The following is a 20,966-nucleotide window of genomic DNA, read 5'->3' as shown; positions in this document are numbered from 1 at the left end:
CTAGTGGTGAATGGCAATGTAATGCAGATAGGATTTTTGCATTTGTTACAGTATAAAACTAATCCTGATTATAGGAGTCAGAAGAAGATTTTAGTGTCACTCTTTCAGCTTTTTTATTGTATGTTGGTCACAGTGGTGTAAAGTAACAAATTACAAATACTCAATTGACTAATTGAGTAGTTTTTCTCAGGAATTATAATTTACTGAGTAGTTTTAAAAATGTGTACTTTTACTTTACCTTGAGTACATTTTTAGTGCTGTATCGGTACTTTTACTCCACTACTTCCTTCTACCTGCAGTCACTACTTTCTTTCTTGTCTATGGGGATTGGATAAAGTAGAAAAATTCAGTCCTGAGATTCCCGTCCAACCAAATCGCACATAGAAAGTAAATGGCATCATACTGAACAATCTCAAGACATGGGCGCTTTATAAATGCACCAAATCTTTTGAAAGCAATAAAAAAATGACACACAATGACCCAGAGACTGTTCAAAGACTGCATGTCACTGATGAGAAAATGGAGGATGTCGATTGTAATGACTGAAATCACCAAACAGCCTTAAACAATCACTAAATGGAACAAAAGAAGAATGGAAAGAAGGCCGAATGAAGGAAGGACCAAATGAATGAAGGAAGGATTCAAGGAAGGACTGAAGGAAGGAAGGAACAAAGGACCTAAGAAACAAAAGAATGAATGAATGAGTGAACGAAAGAAGGGAGGTACAAAAGAAGGAACACATGAATGAAGGAAAAAACAAATGAATGAATAAACGAGGGACAGAATGAACAAATGAAGGAAGACAGGAAGGAACGAATATAGGAAGATAACTGAATGCACTAAAGAATGCTACGTTTACACATCCCTGCACAAACTGCATGCAAACGCATCAACTTTTCACTGTGTTATACTCACTACTCTTGAGTACTTTTAAAACGGCTACTTTTTGAGTAATATTCACAACAGATACTTTTACTAATGTAAAGCAATGGTACTTTTATTTGACTGTTATTTTTTCAGTACTCTTTTCACCACTGGTTGGTCATTTAACGTTCAAAGGCACTAAAAAGCTAGGCACAATCAATGTTATCAACAAGGTTTAGGTTGTTGTTAAAATAAGTGTATTAAATATATACACCATTTTATAGCACACAATATAATTCTATCACATTCAGTTTACTTTAATTATTAAAAAGAATTCAACTGAAAGGTCACTGTAAAAAAAATGCTTTGCTGTATATTTATTACAAAAATCCGTGATTTTTTAAATGTCTTTGGCCTAGTAACTCTTTTTCTTATAACCGTAACAACTAATAGATTTACATTACACAATATAATATCAAACAACACGAAAACAATCAGATCACATCTGTATTTATTCGTCACCGAAGAGAGTCGCTGTAATGTAGTGTTGCTGGGAACTATTTACCTTTCTCGCCAGTGCGCTCGGTCGGATGTATTTCTGTGCCGCACTTTCTGCTGCTGTGATTACTGCTGTCGACTGTCAAAATTTGAGGGAATGAAAGTAGAAGAGAGCAAAACCCTTCTGATGATCTGACATAAAACCACCGCTGATGCGCTATGATCATACAAGATGACCGCTATTATGGATCTACAATGTTTTTGACTGTCCGCATGTAACTTACCACAGCGAGAGGCTTAAAGTTTTCTGAATGTGACAAATCTCTCCTGTGAAAGTCGCAATGGATCGGGCGGTCAATTCTGACACTGTCAGTACAGCTGACACCGAAGGTAAAATGCTTTATCGACAATTTAACAGTATTTTATTATTCATAATTTAAGCTGAAAATGTGTTTATTTGTGTGTCTTCAGGTCGTTGTCAACGCTGGAGGAATTGTGTTGCGTTTTGGTAACGTTAAGTCAATCTTCTGTCAACATCACATGAAGTGATATGATATGTAAACTAATCTGTATTATCTCTGTTTAGGTTGCTGGGGCTTTGCAATAACTTTGCATATGTGGTGATGCTGAGTGCAGCACATGACATCTTACAGAAACAAGAGTCTCAAAACACAACAACACCTGTAAGAAACCTCTGAACATTATGTTTTTATTGCTCATGATTTCATTTCTATTACAAGGTTTCACAACGTCTTCATTTACCTTTACAATAATAAAAATGTATTAATTCCACACAGTAGTAAACTCCAATCATTAAAGTAGATGGTAACACTAATTTATATAACTATAGTAATAAAAATACATTTTGGATAATTACATGGAACTTAACCTAACTGTCATGCTAACCCCAATCCAAATATAATATACTTCGTTAATTAATATTAGTACGTAAATGTACTGGTATATTTTAACAAAGACATTGTAAAATGTAAGTATACTATTTTTTTAACTGTATTTATGGATAATAAGAACATAAATTAAGTGTACTTAAAGAGGGAACAAATTCATGAGTGTTTAAAAGTGCACTTTGTAGTGTCTAATAATAGTGTTCCAATGTTTGTAACTTAGATATTGATTAGACTATTAATTGGATTCTAAACGGTAATTTACTTCAGTGAAGTATTTAAAGTTACATTTGAAGTAAATATATTATTCACTTCATTTATAACATTATTTTAAACACAAAAAAGCAGTTTCAAATCAAATTTGATACAGTTTCATTTGAAATAAGGATTCCCTTTTGTTTAAGTTGTTCCTGTTTCACAATGCTTATACTTTTTAGTGCTAATTACTCAAAATAGAGCTGGTAAGGTTTGGGATTAGTTACTAATAATACAATCTAATAATAATCTAATAATGCAAGATTTACTTTTATTACTGAAATAAAACCTTTTAGAAAATACATCACATCATCTGCATTTTGATTACATCTCGAAGCAGTATACTTATGAAACTGAATTTTAATTATATTAATACTTCCTTTAATATAAATTTATTCTCTAATACATTTATTTGAATGCGATCAGTTGAATAAAGCATTACATTTAGTTCACATTTAATTATATTATGTTTGAGGTAAAGTACATCCAGGATGTTGTTATTGGAGAATAAAGCCTGACAGGTTTATCGGCAGCCTAACGTGAAGTTGAGGCCGGTTGTATAATACTAAAGGGCTTTATTCTGCGAAAACAATTACCCTTTATGCACTTTATCGCGCTTATTACATGGCTAATTGCTACATAACATAAAAATTAGACATAAAACATTGTTCTGAGCCATAATGGTTTATTGAATCTTTAATTAAACACAAAGCTGCCAGAAACAAAAACATCTGATGGAGGATACACTAACCTGCGCTTTATTCGGTCACAAGATGGCACCAAACATTAAAAAACACAAAGCTGACAGAAACGAAACTAGCTGAATAAAAACACTGACCTTCTACCTATTATTCATTCACAAAATGGCGCCAAACAGTCAAAAAAAATGCAGCATGACAGACAAGCAGACACATATGAATGTGAAAATAAGTATATGAATTTGAATGTGTTCACTGAAGGTCAAGGTCATTCGAAGTTCCCAGATGAGCCTGTATTCTTTAGCGGTTGTTATCTCTGGATAACATACCTTGGAATGCCACAACTGACCAATCACAATTGAGTAATCCATTCCAGACAGTGGTGTAATAAAATGTGAAAAACGTAATAATGACGTATTAAATTATATGCACTTTAGACTGAAGTATGTTAAACTGTACTTGTTTTTGATTTGCGTGACTATTGATGTTTTTGTTTGGTTCACCCGCTAGACTCCAGCTCCAAATGGGACTAGCATAGAAATCAGGAACAGTAGCAACAGAAGCCGCTATGACTGCAATCCTGTGTCCACTGCTGTAAGTCTGTCTTCCCTTAGTGCCTTTATATTTCTCTTTCATTTTTCGTTTAACCTGTATAAGCTTGCCTTGTCATATGAGGGCAAATATTTGATTAGAGAATAATGAGACTTTTGTTTCGTTTCTCTTTCTAGGCTGTGCTGTTGGCTGATATCCTACCCACCCTATTAATCAAACTTACAGCACCTTTCTACATACACAAAGTGCCTTATGGGTAAGGTTGACGAGCACTTCTTTATTTGAGGTCTAACAGCTAAACATACAAACAGGTTTAGCAATGTTGCTTTAAATGCAAATAATGTAATGTTGTGATAAGAGATGGATTGACAGTGAAATCAATGGCAAACCTGTTCACAAACTTAAAGGGACAAAGTCTGATAATGTTTTTCAGTTAAATGAACACACTGCAAAACAATGATTTTCTTACTTAGATTAGTTTCTAGTCCAAATATCAAATAATTATTAAATCAAGAAGCATTTTAAAAATAATCTTGTTTTTTCTTTTGACTTAAGATTATTTTGCTTACCTCTTAGACAGATTATTTAGATTGTTTTAAGGAAAAACTCATTTAATTTGGACATATATATATATAGACCTGTCACAATATCTGTTTTTGTTGAACGATATATTGCACTAAAATATATTGCACTAAACAATATTATTGTCATTTTGCATTTTATGCCACTCATTATATAATGCCAGAATGACAATAAAATATCATAATACAAGCACACTCTTTCAAAGAACACATCAATTAATCCATTTTTTTTTTTAAGATTATTCGATTAATTATTGTCCTTAAAAAACATTTTTTCAGTGTTTTAATATTTTATTGGGTAGGAATTGTGAATTTAATGTTTTTGGTATTATCAAGTAAATCACAACAACTGGAAAAAGTCAAAGGGACTTGGGGAAATAAAAGTGTTGACAACTTCTGTTTTACTAAATATTTTAAGACCGTTTAACATGAAGTAAATTGTGTTGGAATGTAATGTTTTAAATACCCCAAGGATACAATTTTACTCAAAGTTCTGAGGGATCTTTTTAAAATTGTTTCCCAATCTTTCAGTTTTTTTTAAATACTGAAAATGAAGAGTTCAGATGCAAAATCCTCCAAGTGCCGCCTGAAAACTTCCATCAGAATTAGCATGTTTCTCAGCCTCCAATATTTTTGTTTGGTTATTTCATGTTAAGCAATGCAAAGAGCATATTTTTTGCCGTAAAAATGGATTTACTGAACATACACACAGGAGCTTGTGAAAAATGCTCATTCTAGAAGAAAATTTCAGATGGCACTCCCTGCATCTGAACTCTTTAATTCTTATAAAATGTTTTTATAATGATGCGAGTTGATTATTGGTATTGTTTTATAATTATTGCTGTATGTTATCATTTTTTTCCATTGAAGGAAAATAACAGTTTTATAAAACACAACAATAAACATTACTATTTCTTTAATTCTATTTTTATTAATTTTTTTGGTTTAAATTTCTAATCAGCCAATCAAATGGCAGCAACTCAATGCATTTAGGCATGTAGACATGGTCAAGATGATTTTCTGCAGTTGAAACCGAGCATCAGAATGGTGAAGAAAGGTGATTTAAGTGACATTGAATGTGGCGTGGTTGTTGGTGCAAGACAGACTGGTCTGAGTATTTCAGAAACTGCTGATCTACTGGGATTTTCACGCACAACCATCTCTAGGGTTTATGACCACAGTGTACCCATCTTCTGATGGCTACTTCCAGCTAGATAACATGCCATGTCATAAAGCGCAAATCATCTCAGACAATGACAATGAGTTCACTGTACTCAAATGGCCTCCACAGTCACCAGATCTCAATCCAATAGAGCATCTTTGGGATGTGGTGGATTCGCATTATGGATGTGCAGCCAACAAATCTGCAGCAACTGCGTGATGCTATCATGTCAATATGGACCAAATTCTCTGAGGAATATTTCCAGTACCTTGTTGAATCTATGCCACGAAGGATTAAAGCAGTTCTAAAGACAAAAGGGAGTCCAGCCCAGTACTAGTAAGGTGTACCTAATAAAGTGGCCGAAGAGTGTAGATTGCATCACCAAAAATTATTTTGGAGGTCATGTCCATGAGTTGTGCGATAAGAATATATATTGATTATTGTGACAGGCCTAGATATTATTTCTTAAAGTAAGACATTATGTTTTGCTCGTTTAGAAAATACTTCTTGATTTAAGATTTTTTAGATATTTGAACTAGAAACAAGACAAAATGCAAGTATAAAAAAAGCATTTTTTGCAGTGCAGTTCTGTTGAATTCAAGAGGAAAAATATATTCCATTGGTTTTTGATTGATAATAATGATGTTGTCTTTTCTCCTTCACTGTGAACAGATTCCGTGTTTTGGTGTGTTTCTTTACGGCAGTAGTCAGCTTCCTGATGGTGTCGTTTTCTTCAACCATATCGATGAGCATAATTGGTAATAAGCATGTGTGTTTGTGTTTTTCATTTAAAATTAGTAAATGATAACTGATGAATGTTGTGATGGATCTTTTCTCAGGTGTCATCTTTGCCAGTGTTAGTTCAGGATTGGGAGAACTTTCCTTCCTCTCGCTCTCAGTGTTTTTCAGCAGGTAGAGCCTCCAACCCATTCATTTATTCACGTGGGGACATTGTTGTTTTAGCAAAGTATGCACTAATTATTCATTATTATTATTATTATTTATTTATTTTTGTTTATTATTACTTTTTTATTATCTATAAATGAATTAGTTATTATAACAGTTCGTTCTGCTATGGTGACCCCTGATAAAGCAGGGAATAAGCTGTTAAGTTATCTAACTTTGCACGGCTCCACAAAGCAAGCTAGCCCCGTAACAATAAATAATATTAAATTAAAATAAATAGGACACCTCTAAAATTAATGAGGAGCCTGGAGTCAAACAACAACAAAGACGACTGACCAAAGAAATGACGTAAAGCCAAATTTATTTGACATTTAACTTTAAAGGAGACATAAAATTCTTGCGGAGGTAAATCCAAAATAACAAACAAAAAACTCAACGGCTAACTCATTTTTAAACCCTCTTACCTGCAAATTAAATAACACTCACTTACCTCCCTACTAACCACAAAACATGAGAACTTAATCAAACAAAAAGGCACTCTCCTCATCACATGTGTCTCTGTATATACACATAAGACTCAATAAGTCAACACTCAGTGTATCAGTATCACAGTATCACAGAGCAAATACAACACAAGATTTTTTATTACAAATAAATGTTCCAGCCCGGTTTAAATTGGACTTCACCTACTTGCTGGCAAGCTAGTCGACACCTGATTTACCGCACCTGTGCATTCATAATGAAACCTGTCAGAAAGACAGCGGATAGAGACGGAGATAAGGGAACCACAACAAACAGAGGCATATACACAACAACACAACTACTTCAAAACTCACTACTTCAAATAAAATAATTTTTGTATTATTATTTTAATAAATAAGAAAAAATACATAATTATTATTGTTATTTATTTGTGTTTATTTTTTATTATCTATAAATGAATTAGTTGATATAACAGTTCATTCTGCTATGGCAACCCCTGATAAAGCAGGGAATAAGCTGAAAGCGACTCAGTTGTTCTTATTATTGTGTAATTTTGATTGAAATGGAAAGCAGAATAAGCTTGAATCAAAATGGATTATGACTGAGAAATGTAGGATTTAGTTGAGTGTATTGATAGTGATATTTATGTATTTAGTTAATCAAATTTAGTAGGCTGTGTGGATATTCTGTGCATGTAATAAATTTGATTTGCAAATGAAGTGGTGTACGTAATTAACCTCTAGTTTTCAACATTGATAAGAGTAATAAATGTATTTTATAGTGCCAAATCATCATATTAGAATGGTTTCTGACACAGAAGACTGCAGTATCGTTGCTGAAAATTCAGCTTTCAATCCCAGTAATATGTTGTATTTAAAAAAAAAACATGCAAACGTTTAGCCACCCCTTGATGAATAACAGATTTAACTATGAATAAATAACAGAAGTAACTATGCATCAGTGTTTGGTGAAAATGTTGTGCATTTGTTTAATTTACAATTTCAAAAATCACTTAAATCTGTTATTTGTTAAGTCAGTGTTTCTCAACCATGTTCTTGGAGGACCACCAGCTCTGCACATTTTACTTGTCTCCTTAACCAAACACACCTGATTCAGATCATAATCTCATTAGCACAGACTGAAAGACCTGTAATGGGTGTGACAGATAAAGGAGACATCCAAACATGCAGTGTTGGTGGTCCTCCAGGTACGTGGTTGAGAATCACTGTATTAAGGGATAGCTAAACTTTTGCATAAGACTGTATATGCAGATAGAAAAGTTATTTTAAGTAAAATTCCATCATAAATTGTGTATGTTTGGTCAATTAATATACTTGATAAGCACAAAAACACTCTCTTAGCAAACATATTCCATTTTACAAACACAGTTTAAGGAATTGTTCACCCAAAAATATAAATGTACTCATGTCAAGTGGTTTCAGACCTTTAAGAGTTTAGCTCATTTATAAACTCTCTGCTTCTCAATGTTTTCCATCTGTTTCCATATCTCTAGTGATGTGTTAAGTGGCTGGGGGTCTGGCACAGGGGCAGCAGGAGTCGCTGGAGCTTTACTCTACTCTGCATTAACACAGGCTGGCTTGACTCCACAAGTTACTCTATGGATCATGCTGGTGGTCCCTGTTATTTTGGCTGTTAGGTCAGCAGAAGTTTCTCAACCTACTAGATTGTATGTCATATTTTAACACACACACATAAACTGCATCTTTTCCTTTCAGCTATTTTGTCCTCCTGGTGTTTCCGCACTCATTTCCACAGTGGAGATGCCCTGAGGTTAGTCAGAGCCTTTCCAGAGGGCTGAACTCTGAAGAGAGACGAGCTTTAATTGAGGAGGACACGGATACAGATGAGGATTCTGAGCCAGCTCTGGAAGATCAAGGTATGTGGAACTTGTTGCTTGTATCTTATTTTCAGTATAATGTGTATGGTGTCTTATCAAATGACTGTACTAGCCGTGTACTCTTGTTTCTGATAGATGACAAACACATCGGACCACTGACCTTGACTGAGAAAAAATACATCATTATGGTTAGACCTGCTTCGTGAATTAAGTTTATTTTCTCTGCTTAAATGAACTTATATCTGCAGTATGTCATTTTGGATTAATTGTTATATATACAGTTGAAGTTCTTTTTTAAATATTTCCCAAATTATGTTTAACAGAGCAAGGAAATTTTCACAGTATGTCTGATAATGTTTTTTCTTCTAGAAAAAATCTTATTTGTTTTATTTTGACTAGAATAAAAGCTGTTTTAAATTTTTTAAACACCATTTTAAGGTCTAAATTATTAGCCCCTTTAAGCTATAAATTTTTCCATAGTCTACAGAACAAACCATCGTTATACAATAACTTGCCTAATTACCCTAACCTTATTTAAGCTTTTAAATATCACTTTAAGCTGTATAGAAGTGTCTTGAAAAATATCTAGTCAAATATTATTTACTGTCATCATGACAAAGATTAAATAAATCAGTTATTAGAAATGAGTAACTATTAACTATTATGTTTAGAAATGAAAAAGTTTCAAGAATACTTTTCTTTTTTTCAAAAAACCTTAAAACTAATTTGTTTGCCTATATCTCTCCCGCGTCAAGTTATCAGGGTATTCATTTAATACAGACAGTATGTAAGAGCAAGAAGCGCAACACACAAGCATTGAATTCAGTCAGGCTTCCTTTTCTGACATGAAAGACATTGGCTAACAAAGTAATTTCAGTACAAAAGTGTTCTTGTAGCTTCATATAATTACAGTTGAACCACCGAAGTCACATGGTTAATTAAGTTATGAGAAATAAATAAAAAAAAAAAAAAAATTATTTTTGGGGGGTGAACAAAACCTTTTAAATCAAAACTTTCTTCATTCCGATACTTGGTATTAACTTCATTAGGTCATTTACTACACCATGCCTGAATGCATGTTATCAGCTGACGAGATATTTGCATTAATGAGCTGTTGAAAAAGTGTTCCTTTCTATATAAATATACAAATATTCAAATATTTTCCAAATGATGTTTAACAGAGCAAGGTATTTTTCACAGTATTTCCAATAATATTTCATTCTTCTGAAAAAATTCTAATTTGTTTTATTTGGCTTGAATAAAAGCCATTTAAACCATTTAAAGGTCAATATTATTAGCCCCCCTAAGCAATATTTTACCATTGGTTCCAGAACAAACCATCATTATACAACGATTTGCCTAATTAACCTAACTTGGCTAGTAAACCTATTTAAATTGCACTTTAAGTTGAATACTAGTGTTGAAAGCTGTCTACTAAAATATTATTTAAAGTCAACATAGCAAAGATAAAAGAAATCAGTTATTAGAAATTTGTTATTAAAACTATTATCTTCTCTATGTTAAGCAGAAATTGGGGAAACGTATTAAATAATTAAAATTTAACAGCAGGGCTAATACTGTAATTCTAAACCTCAACTGTATATCTCACAGGCTTATGCTTAACATGTTCCAAGAACTATGTCTCTGTAATATTGTTATATTAAGTGATTATACAATTACTGAGGTAACATGAGTCATATTCAGTTAGTCATATGATGCTTATTTGCCATGAAACATGTGATCCTTGTTTACACAGCAAAGGCGCCACAGAAACCAAATATAAAACCTCTTTATCTTTATACAGATGTTTCCGTTTACTATTTAAAGCAGTATAACATCTTTAAGCGTTGAATTCAGATCGCACACTGACCTGCTTTAGGGCTGCTATTTAAAGATCTTAATATAGTTAGTCTCCTTATTTTCAATTCAACACCTTTAATGTGCCCTCACGATTGAAATGTTCTTTATTAGCCGCGTTTCTGTCCACATCTCATTTTGTCCTTTTTATATCACATAAACATTGGAAACACCAAGATGTGATTTTTAATTTGCACAAATGTTTGAGCGACTAAGTGGTTATTTGCTTGTATTTAGTTCATTAAATGTTGATTTATAATGTATGAAACTGTTACTCAATGCAAATGAATGAAGAAATGAGTGAGTGTGTTACTGTGTGTGATGATTTGTGTTGTCTACCACTCTAAGGTGCAACTTTTGTTTACGCTCTACAAACAAAATCTAAAGCAGCTTCTTAGCTTGCATAAACATTCATTTTTATTATTCAGAAATCATAAATCACGCTATAGTTTTCTAGGAAATTACAATTTTAATCTCTTGAACATGGGATCGAAAGAGTGATTTATCTGCAAATATTTTACTCAATACAATACAGAATTTACGCAGCTTTTGATTGGAAACAAAGCTAAATACTTTATAGTCTAGTTCTTTTTTTGTTGGTGCTCTTACGCGTGTGTGTTTTTTTTTTCAGGGTCTGTCGAAGTTTATTTTTCCGCTTGCTTTGGTTTACTTTGCAGAATATTTCATTAACCAAGGACTGGTGAGTCTTTTCTCTAACAGTAATTTACAGTAATACAGCAGTAATTAACAGTAATACAGCAGTGATACTCACTATATATATTCATTCATCTCTCATTAGATGGAGCTGCTCTACTTTCCTGACTCCAGACTTTCACATGCTGAACAATATCGCTGGTAAGACATCGCACCATCACATAAGTATAGTTATTTCAAGATCAGCACTACAATAGTAACTAGAATCTTTACACTCCTAATGAACCTTTTAGGTCTGTACTAGATTAATTTGAGTAATAATACAGCAATGTTGTGTAATATAACAATTAAATTCTTTTTTTTCTTTCTTTTTTTTAATTAAACTCAATTTTCAGCATTTTACATTTTCAGAATCTCATATTTTTTCGAAATTGATGTAGTTTGCTGCTTAAGAATAATTTATTATTATGATTATTAATGTAAAAAAAGCATTGTCCTGATTAATATTTTTGTGGGCAGTGTAAAATGTTTGTGATTCTTGATGAAGAGAACGTTCAGCCGAACAGCATTTATTGAAATAGAGATATTTTGTAACATTGTAAATGTCATAACTGTAACTTTTTATTCATTTAATGTGTCCTTGATAAACAAAAAGTATTTATTTATCCAAAAAAGACCTTTTATTGTAAAATAACTTTTGCAAAAGCATTACGGTTGTTTCTCCACTGAGTCTGGAATGGCGCGGCACGATTACAAATCGTTCTCGGCTCGGAATTCTCAGCACGCTTAGAGAACTCTGCTGAACTGTGCCGACAGATTCTGTGTGTTGACGTAGCGGCTCTGTTGCCAAGCTACCACAGCTGGCTCAGCAGGAAGCGCACTAGTTATCAGACATCCACAAGTAAACTACACTATATTTAATATAAAAAAAGATACAGGTCTAAACTATACAGTTTGAAAAGGGTTTTTAAACCATAGAGCAGTCTCTGGCAGAGAAAGGAATCACTGCCCCACCACATTCTTACCAACATATTTTATTTATTAAAGTTATTATTTCATTGACTTGAGTATAATTAGCCATGTATAATATAATTACTAATCCGTCATCTTAAAATAATAAAATACCCTATTGTTTTATTCGTGGCTAGAGCTTGATTAATTTGATTGACATCCTAGGCAATGAGACCTTTATTTCGCCTGACTGAGCGTGAGTTTATTGCATACGGCGCTGTATTTTGGTTGCGCAAAAACTCGCTCTGATCCGTGTGAGAAATTTACCAACGACTGCATGCACTGATGAAAGACTTTTTTTCTGCTGCACATCTAATAGAGACACGTTTAATGTCCATAATCCACAACATCCTATATTCATGGAGCACGAACTTGCAGACTCTTTGAACAATGAGGAAGTAACTGCACTTTTTAATTCAATGTTTTGTAATTTAATTCTGGCTAAACCACCTGAAGGACGGTTACGGTGTGTTGTGATGTTGGCTGTCACCATAGAAAGTCTAACCTTTCTTTAATTTTTTGTACTTTTGTTTGAAAGCTTTAGTGGCATTGTAGCTGTCCAAGAACTGTTGTATGATTTTAATTATAGCCTATATATGCACCAATAAGCAAGTCGAATGAATAAATAAAATAAATATGGATTCTTAAATGTCTGTATTGTTTTTACAAAAAACCGAATGTTTTATAAAAATAAAATGAGCAATTTTCAACATTTTTAATTCAATTCAGTTAAAGAGCCCATATTATGGGTTTTTGAAAATGCCCTTCCATGTAGTGTGTAACACAGCTCTAATTGAAGTGAAATATCCAGCTAAGGCTTAAATCTGTAAGTGTACAGTGTTTAAAACTATTGATTCATCTATAAAAGAGTCGACTCATAGTGCTTCAAGCGAGTCGTCTTGATAACGAGTCATTAGGTGTTTCGTGATGACGCAGCTACGAAACACAAGTAGTTGGACGCGCAAACCCGGGAGATTTGAAACCTGCGGCCCCGCCCACTAACAGAAAAAAAGTCACACACACACACACACACACACACACACACACACACACACACACACACAGAGACACACACAGACACCGGTCGAATGAAGTCACGCTGTGCAGATGGATATTATTGAGTCTAATTAAAGATGAAACATCAGCAATATAGCCCAGCCTTGAGCAGTTCTGAGTGTTTCTGAAAACTATATGCTTTCAAAGAAGACTTCTTCAGTTTGTTAAAGGAAGGATCAGTAAAGACTGTCATAACATGGATCATTGCATCATGAATCAGTTTCTACCCCCATTTCACAAGTGTAAGTACGTGTGATTAAAATTATTGCCTCGTTTACTCTAGCTTGCAAATGATGTATTTAGTTGTGTTTGTTACTTGTAACTGAGTGTGCTGTATCAGGTTAACTCTTTATATTCTCATATCGCGTGTAAAGCCACGTTAAAAACGCGACGCGTGCCGCTTTGATTACGGATCGTCAGCTGTTTACACACATGCAACGGTCAAGTTTCAAAATATTTCAGCTCAGGTTCGAGGTGAGGTGTCTAAATTGCACCCAGCAAGCTGAACTGGTGCTCTAGGCGTGTGTGTCTGTCCTCGGGTAGGAGTAATGTGTGTGTGTGTCTCCTCGTGTGTGTAACGCACGGGTATTCGCGGATATAACTGAGCGCCGCGCAGCGCTCTTCAATTCAGCCGCTCCTCTATGGACGTGCCGGCCCTGTGTGTGTGTGTGTGTGTGTGTGTGTGTGTGTCTCCTCGTGTGTGTAACGCACGGGTATTCGCGGATATAACTGAGCGCCGCGCAGCGCCCTCTCAATTCAGCCGCTCCTCTATGGACGCGCCGGCCCTGTGTGTGTATGGTGTGTGTGTGTGTGTCTCCTCGTGTGTGTAACGCACGGGTATTCGCGGATATAACTGAGCCCCGCGCCCTCTCTATTCAGCCGCTCCTCTATGGACGCGCAGGCCCTGTGTGTGTGTGTGTGTGTGTGCGTGCGTGCGTGCGCGTGCGTGCGTGCGTGCGTGCGTGCGTGCGTGCGTGTGTGCGTGTGTGCGTGTGTGCGTGTGTGTGTGTGTGTGCGTGCGTGCGTGCGTGCGTGCGTGCGTGCGTGCGTGCGTGTGTGTGTGTGTGAAAAGAGCTTGGAGACTGTGACAGGCTAGATCTCCTCGCCAGTTCTTGGACTTTTTGCTCAATAAAATAGTCAGTATTTTCTAGTCCATCGTCTGTGTTTACATTCATCCACTGGCAGCCAAAATACACTATGAAGCGTGTGTGCACTGTGACTACTTTTATATTGTTGATAATCTGCTGGGCATTTCACTCTGTCTCGTGCTGAAGCCTGTCAGTGTCGTCGACCAATCGCAGCAGGCTGTCATCGGTCCAATCAGCGCTGATTAGCTTCGCGCTAAGGAGGGGTTTGGGAACAAATGAATCGCTGAACGAATCATATGGGAGTCGCTGGGATAATTAGGTAAAAATAAATGCAGATTATAAGACCATCAAAGTGTTTTTTGACCTTGCATGCATATTAGACTGTTGTTGGAGACCCTTACAACCTAAATATGACCCTATTTCATGTATAATATGGGCTCTTTAAATATAAGTTGGACATTTGTGGGGCCATGTAACATGTTTCTGTGTTTTTTTTTATCATTATCCAATAAATATGGATGGTGATATTGTGAATAAAAATGTGTCAAGTAATGATTATAAAAAAGAATTATTAAAATGTATAATAGCTGTATAAATAATGCACTATAGCAATGTCATGATGTCATGTTCATGAGAAAAATTCTTTGTGCTGTAATGCTGAAAAAGTGATTCAGTCTCGGTCATAAAACACATTTTTAGCCTGGTAATATTTCTTTTTTTTATCATTTAATGTATCCTCATGCAGCTTCAGAACTGTATGACTGACTTTCTTCAGCGCAACTCAAAGGACGATATTTTGAAGAATGTTGATGAACGAACAGTCTTGGTACTCTTTGACTTCTGTTATATTGACAAAAGAAAAAAAGCCACGCAAGACATTTCTCAAAATATCTTCTTTTGGGTTCCACAGAAGATATAATGTAAATTATGATGACGATTTTTATGCTAAATAGAGTGAATCTGATTAATGTTAGTTCCACAGCTAAATATCTGGCACTTGTAGAGTTAATGTGTTCCAGTAAAATATATACAAATAAAATGGAGGGGGTGCTTTTTATAATTAATAACTGTGAATGAAAGAAAAACTGGTGAGTCGTTTGACAAAAGGTGCACTTCTGAATCAAATCAGCAGAATGCTCTTCTGGATCTTTCACTTACTTCGAAGACACTACTGACTACGTTTACATGGACATCAGTAATCTAGTTATTTGCCTTAATCTGAATAAGACAATAATTAAGGTGTTTACATGAAGTGCTTTTTGAATATTGCGTCACTGAGCTATCCACGTTTCCTGCAGAGTTTCATGTAATTTCGGGTGTTTCATCTTTATTTTTCGACTTTAACTACAGTGAAATTGGATAAACTTGGGGGTGGGGGCAGGGGGCAGGGGGGGATGTGTTGGAAAAGATTGGGAACCCCAGTTCTAGACCAGTTTGCTTAAATTATGATGGAGTTTAATTCAATCTAAATGTTGTCATGTTCTCCTCTGCAGGTATCAGACAGTTTATCAGATTGGAGTGTTTCTGTCACGCACATCTCTCTTCTGTTTTAAGATCAGGAAGATTTTTCTTATGTCCCTCTTCCAGGTGAATCATGACGTAAAACACAAGCATGAGCTAACACATACATATACAACACAGTAGTAAACATATTTGTAAACCTTTTCATGACATGTTACTCTTTCTCTCTCAGTGTGCCAATGCTGTTCTGTTGGTATTCGCTGTATATTACCAGTTCTTGCCAAACATATCTGTGGTGTTTGTTATTATCGCCTTTGAGGGTCTCTTGGGAGGAGCAGCATATGTAAATACCTTCTTTTTCATCAGGGAGGAGGTAGGTGAACATCATTTAAACCTTTTAACTTTTATATCAGTAAATTCGCTTCTTACTGTGTCTGGGTTCAAGCATCTACTTGTCTGAACTGAGAAAACTTTTTGAATTGTTATTTAGTCTTGTCATGTATTGAAGGGGTCCTATTATGCTCTTTTACAAAATCTTGAATCAGTTTGGGGTTGTACTAAACACATTTTTCATATAACTGTCAAAGGGTTCTTTTAGTTCAAGGATTGGCAAAGGCCTGCCTTCTAAAAAAATGAAATGTGTTGTGTTTGGTCAGCAGTTCTGTCTATGTGGAGGCTGGCTCAGAGTCAGAGAAAGAAGAGAGTATTACTTGTCAAGGATCAAAATTTACCAGTGTTTTCAAATTTAATAGTTTTTGTTTTGAATATGTTGAATGAGACATTTGAATATTTATACAGTTGAAGTCAGAATCATTAACCCCCCTGAATTATTAGCCCCCTGTATATTTTTTTCCTCAATTTCTGTTTAACCGAGAGATTTTTTTCAACACTTTTCTAAACTTAATAGTTTTAATAACTGATTTCTAATCACTGATTTATTTTATCTTTGCCATGATGACAGTAAATAATATTTTACTAGATATTTTACTAAGACACTAGTATAAGGCTAATAACATTGATCTTAAAATGGTTTTAAAAAATGTAAAACTTGAATTCTAGTCGAAATAACACAAATAATACTTTTTTTCAGAAGAAAAATTAATAATATTAAAACATTATAGGAAATACTGTCAAATTCCTTAATCTAAGAAACATAATTTTGGAAATATAAAAAAAAATAATAATTCACAGGATGGTTAATAATTTTCACTTCAACTGTATATTGTAGGAAAGGGTTTTAAACCACAGCGGTTCGAACTGTAGTTCTGCCGAATGACTAAAAAGTTATCAGTATTGATGGTAAAAAACTGTACATTCTAGTCAAACCATTCTTCTGCAATCTTATACAAAAAACGGAAATAAGAGCAGTATTAATAGCTATAAATGTGGGAGATTGTTGATATTATGTGATTGTATTGTATTGCAATATGGAACAGTTAAGTGTTAATGTTAAATCAAAAGTAATTCACAAATACTTGATAATGAGATGATTTAATGACAATAACTTTCTATGGTTACAATTGAATTAATTACAAAATAACTGTATAAAATGATGAGATATGGAATGATAAAGCATATGATATAAATTGTAGCCAGCTTAAATGTAAAATTAAAGTTACCAGAGGGAGAAGGAGAGACACAGGGGGAGGGAGAGAGAGACAAAGAGAGCAGGCCCAGAAGTTAGCCTGATTGCAGTAGAGTCAGAGAAGATAGACTCCAGAGGAGGAAAGCAGACCAGGAAAAGACAGGCCAGGAAAAGAAAAGAGCCAGAGCAGCGTTTTACCACCTATTTTATATTTTTCTTGACTATGTGACTAAAGCCCAAATGCAGAGACATTCAAACTGACCCACATCGTAAAAGCCCCAAAGTCCACACACCAGGCCCTGATCTTATCAGTATCTGCCTTTGGAGTCAGTATGGACCTTCTTGAGTCAAAAAGACATGTTTTGTCATATAAACAAATGCATATGATAATTTTCATTCCTACAATATAATAGCAAAACAAAACATTAGTGTTTTGTAACATACACGATGATGTTTATAAACACAACAGTGATGATCATTTTACACAGTCTGACCATGTTTGTTATTCACAACAGATACAATTTCATGTATTTTTGTAGAGTTGATGAGTTTATGTGTTGTAAATCCAGCAGCACTAATCTCTCCTCTGCAGTGTGGACTAACGTGGTGTCATAGATCAACTAATATGATCATTATTAAGATGCTTAAAGATCATTATTAAGATGCTTAGACAATGAAATACATTTTCTTAACATTTTTGAGAATTGGAATATCAAATAATTTACAATATAATCAAATTAAATCGATGATATTGGTCAAGAGGATCATGCAGAACTTCCATGCATGCATGTAGTAAGACTTAGAGTGGTAATGTTATTATTGTTTTGCCCCTTCCCTCCCCACCCACCCCACAACCATTCAAATTCCATTAGGCTGGATTTGGGCCTATTTGAGGTCATAAACCCTGGGAACCAACACTTGTAGTTCAAATGAGCCATTTTTGTAGTTCTTGAGAAGTGATTATTAAAACTAAATTATTAAAACTTTGGAATGGACTTTGAGATTTGACCCCACTTTTTTATTAATTTATTATTATTTTTTTTTTACAAAATCGTGGTGTTTACTACTGTGTCTGTATCTGCTGCATCCCAGTCATCAATATTTTTATGATTAATGAAATATGAATCTCTACCTGACCATCTGAGATTAGGTATTGGTTTAAGCTTTATGATCATGACTTTTGGAGTATTAAAGCACAATGAGAGTGTGTATTACAGGGTTCATACAGTCATGAAAAACCTGGAAAAGTCATGGAATTTTGACATGGCATTTTCCAGGCCTGGAAAAGTTTTAGAAAAACAGAAAAACCCACAAAGTTTTGAAAAAGTCATGGAAAACAAATATCTGTATTCTTGAATATAGGTTCGTTGTCTTGACTTCTATTCTGTCCTTGGCCAATCACATACTCTCACATTATTAGTGCTGTGTAAGCATTATATAAATCAATTTTACATCGATATGAATATAAATTGAAACTAAATAGATTGCTGTGTGTTTTACGATATGCTGTAATAAATTTGAACATGCATTGTTTTTCCATTTACCGCACATATGTAGACATTGCATGAAACATTAGGTAATGAAAATTTACTTGAAAGTCATGGAAAAGTCATGGAATTTTAATAGTAAATATGTATATGAACCCTGGTATTAGTGCCATTTGTTTGCTTTTGGCATCTGATAGAACAGGGGTGTCAAACTCGGTTCCTGGAGGGCCAAATCCCTGCACAGTTTAGTTCCAACTTTGCTTCAACACACTTAAGCTGCGGTCACACTGGACTTTTCTCCCCATAGACTTCCATTCATACGCACGCAAATGTGTCAGACCAGAAACACAAGCTCGTGCAACAAATTTTGCAGTTCGCTGAGTTGCAAAGTTCAAGCTTGGTGAACTCTGACCTGCGAAATCACATCACTTGACTGCGTGAGACCAATCGAAATTCAAAACATGACCTCTCTGGACAGAAATGTAAAACATGGACCAATTGCTTGCTTTTTTTAATGTCTAAACATCTTGTTTAATCCTGCCCCTTTTTTGCAGCGCAGTACTACAGAGTTTCACAAGCTCAAACTCTAGTGTGACCACACCATTTCCTGTTGGTTTCAAACAAGCCTGAAGGACTCAATTAGTTTGTGTTTAATCAGGTGTGTTTAATTAGGGTTGGAACTAAACTGTGCAGAGCTGCGGCCCTCCAGGAACTGAGTTTGACATCTGTGTGATAGAATGTTTAGACCCAGTAACTGAGACGGCTTGATGTTAGACTCAACAAGTGGATGTTTTCATATGTATTATGTCTTATATTTTGTTTCTTGACAGAGTGTTGAGCGGGAGAGGGAGTTTGTGATGGCCACAGCCACCGTAGGGGACAGTCTGGGAATTGCTTTATCTGCAGCTGTAGCCTTCCCCGTTCACCATTATTTCTGCTCTTTATGAGTGAATCTGAAAAAAAGTTTACATTTGGTAATCATGTGTTGATTTCACACACCTGAAATTGTGAAATATCCAATAACTACATTCCCTTTTGTGCTTTAAAGTGGTTTGTGTTGATTTAACTAATTATTATTTCTGTTGATTGTTGTTCTAACATTTTTTAAAAAACATTCTGACTTACTAAAGTTGCATCGTATCAAAGACTGAAGCAAAGGGCGGGGGAATTTTTATAATGTATGCTTTAATTTATTGTCTTCTTTGTAAATCCTAATCAGGGAATAAAATGTTTATTTTCCCGACATTCTTTTAAAATTAAAATATTAAAATATAAAGTTAAAATATTTTGTGTTCGAGTGTGTGTGTGTGTGTGTGAGACCTGTTGAAATATTATCTGGTGCTTCTATTTCTAAAGAAGTTTCATTTCTCTTTTTGCGGCTAACGATGACGTTCATATGTCGCCCTTTGTTTTGCTATTTTTTTTTTTGGTAAATGTCTGCTGACTGTGTTGCTTTTTCAGGATGTTAATTTCACTTCCCATTTTTCTTTTTATATGATGTGTCAGTTCAACTTCAGGAACTAAGTGAAAAATGGAAATGTTTTATTAACCACTAGATGGAGGTACAGAGATGAACTTCTGTGTTAAAAGCATCAAGGGATGTCTGGCTTTCGTCATGTGCCATGAAGAAAAGCCAACTAATCATGTGGCAGATCCTCTTGTCCACTTTGAGCTGACGGATTTCACAAGTTTTTAAGACATTTTAAAAAGCATACAGAGAGATGTAGTTGTAGGTTAGATGTAGACGTAGAGATGTAGATGGGGTTAGTTCACCCCCCAAAATGAGTCTTCATTTAATCATTATCCATTCATCACAAACCTCCTGAAGTCTGTTTCTTCTGTCTGACAGAATATATTGTTTTGAAAAATCGTGGAGACCGGTAACCATTGACATTCATGGTCTTTATTTATCCTACTATGGGTGTCAAATTGGGCACCGGTTTCTAGCATTCTTCAAAATATCTTATTTAGCGTTCAACAGAAAAAAGATAATCTTACTGGTTTG

The 20,966-nt window shown here is 34.7% G+C and overlaps 1 protein-coding gene across 1 annotated transcript; it reads left to right on the top strand.

The window, feature by feature from the left end:
- Positions 1 to 1,431: 1,431 nt before the first annotated feature.
- On the top strand, positions 1,432 to 20,244 carry cln3 (CLN3 lysosomal/endosomal transmembrane protein, battenin). Its single transcript, XM_056454006.1, has 15 exons — positions 1,432 to 1,752; positions 1,834 to 1,870; positions 1,949 to 2,045; positions 3,731 to 3,814; positions 3,949 to 4,028; positions 6,188 to 6,273; positions 6,355 to 6,427; positions 8,418 to 8,561; positions 8,641 to 8,801; positions 8,898 to 8,950; positions 11,251 to 11,319; positions 11,419 to 11,474; positions 15,922 to 16,015; positions 16,122 to 16,262; positions 19,792 to 20,244. Exons 1-15 carry the CDS (start codon positions 1,704 to 1,706, stop codon positions 19,906 to 19,908), a joined length of 1,341 nt encoding a protein of 446 aa, XP_056309981.1. The 5' UTR covers positions 1,432 to 1,703; the 3' UTR covers positions 19,909 to 20,244.
- The last annotated feature ends 722 nt before the right edge of the window (positions 20,245 to 20,966 follow it).

Source organism: Danio aesculapii, chromosome 3 (assembly GCF_903798145.1).
Source record: "Danio aesculapii chromosome 3, fDanAes4.1, whole genome shotgun sequence".
NCBI lineage: Eukaryota > Metazoa > Chordata > Actinopteri > Cypriniformes > Danionidae > Danio > Danio aesculapii.
Note: the sequence above shows the minus strand (reverse complement) of the source record. Positions and strands in the feature narration are given on the sequence as shown.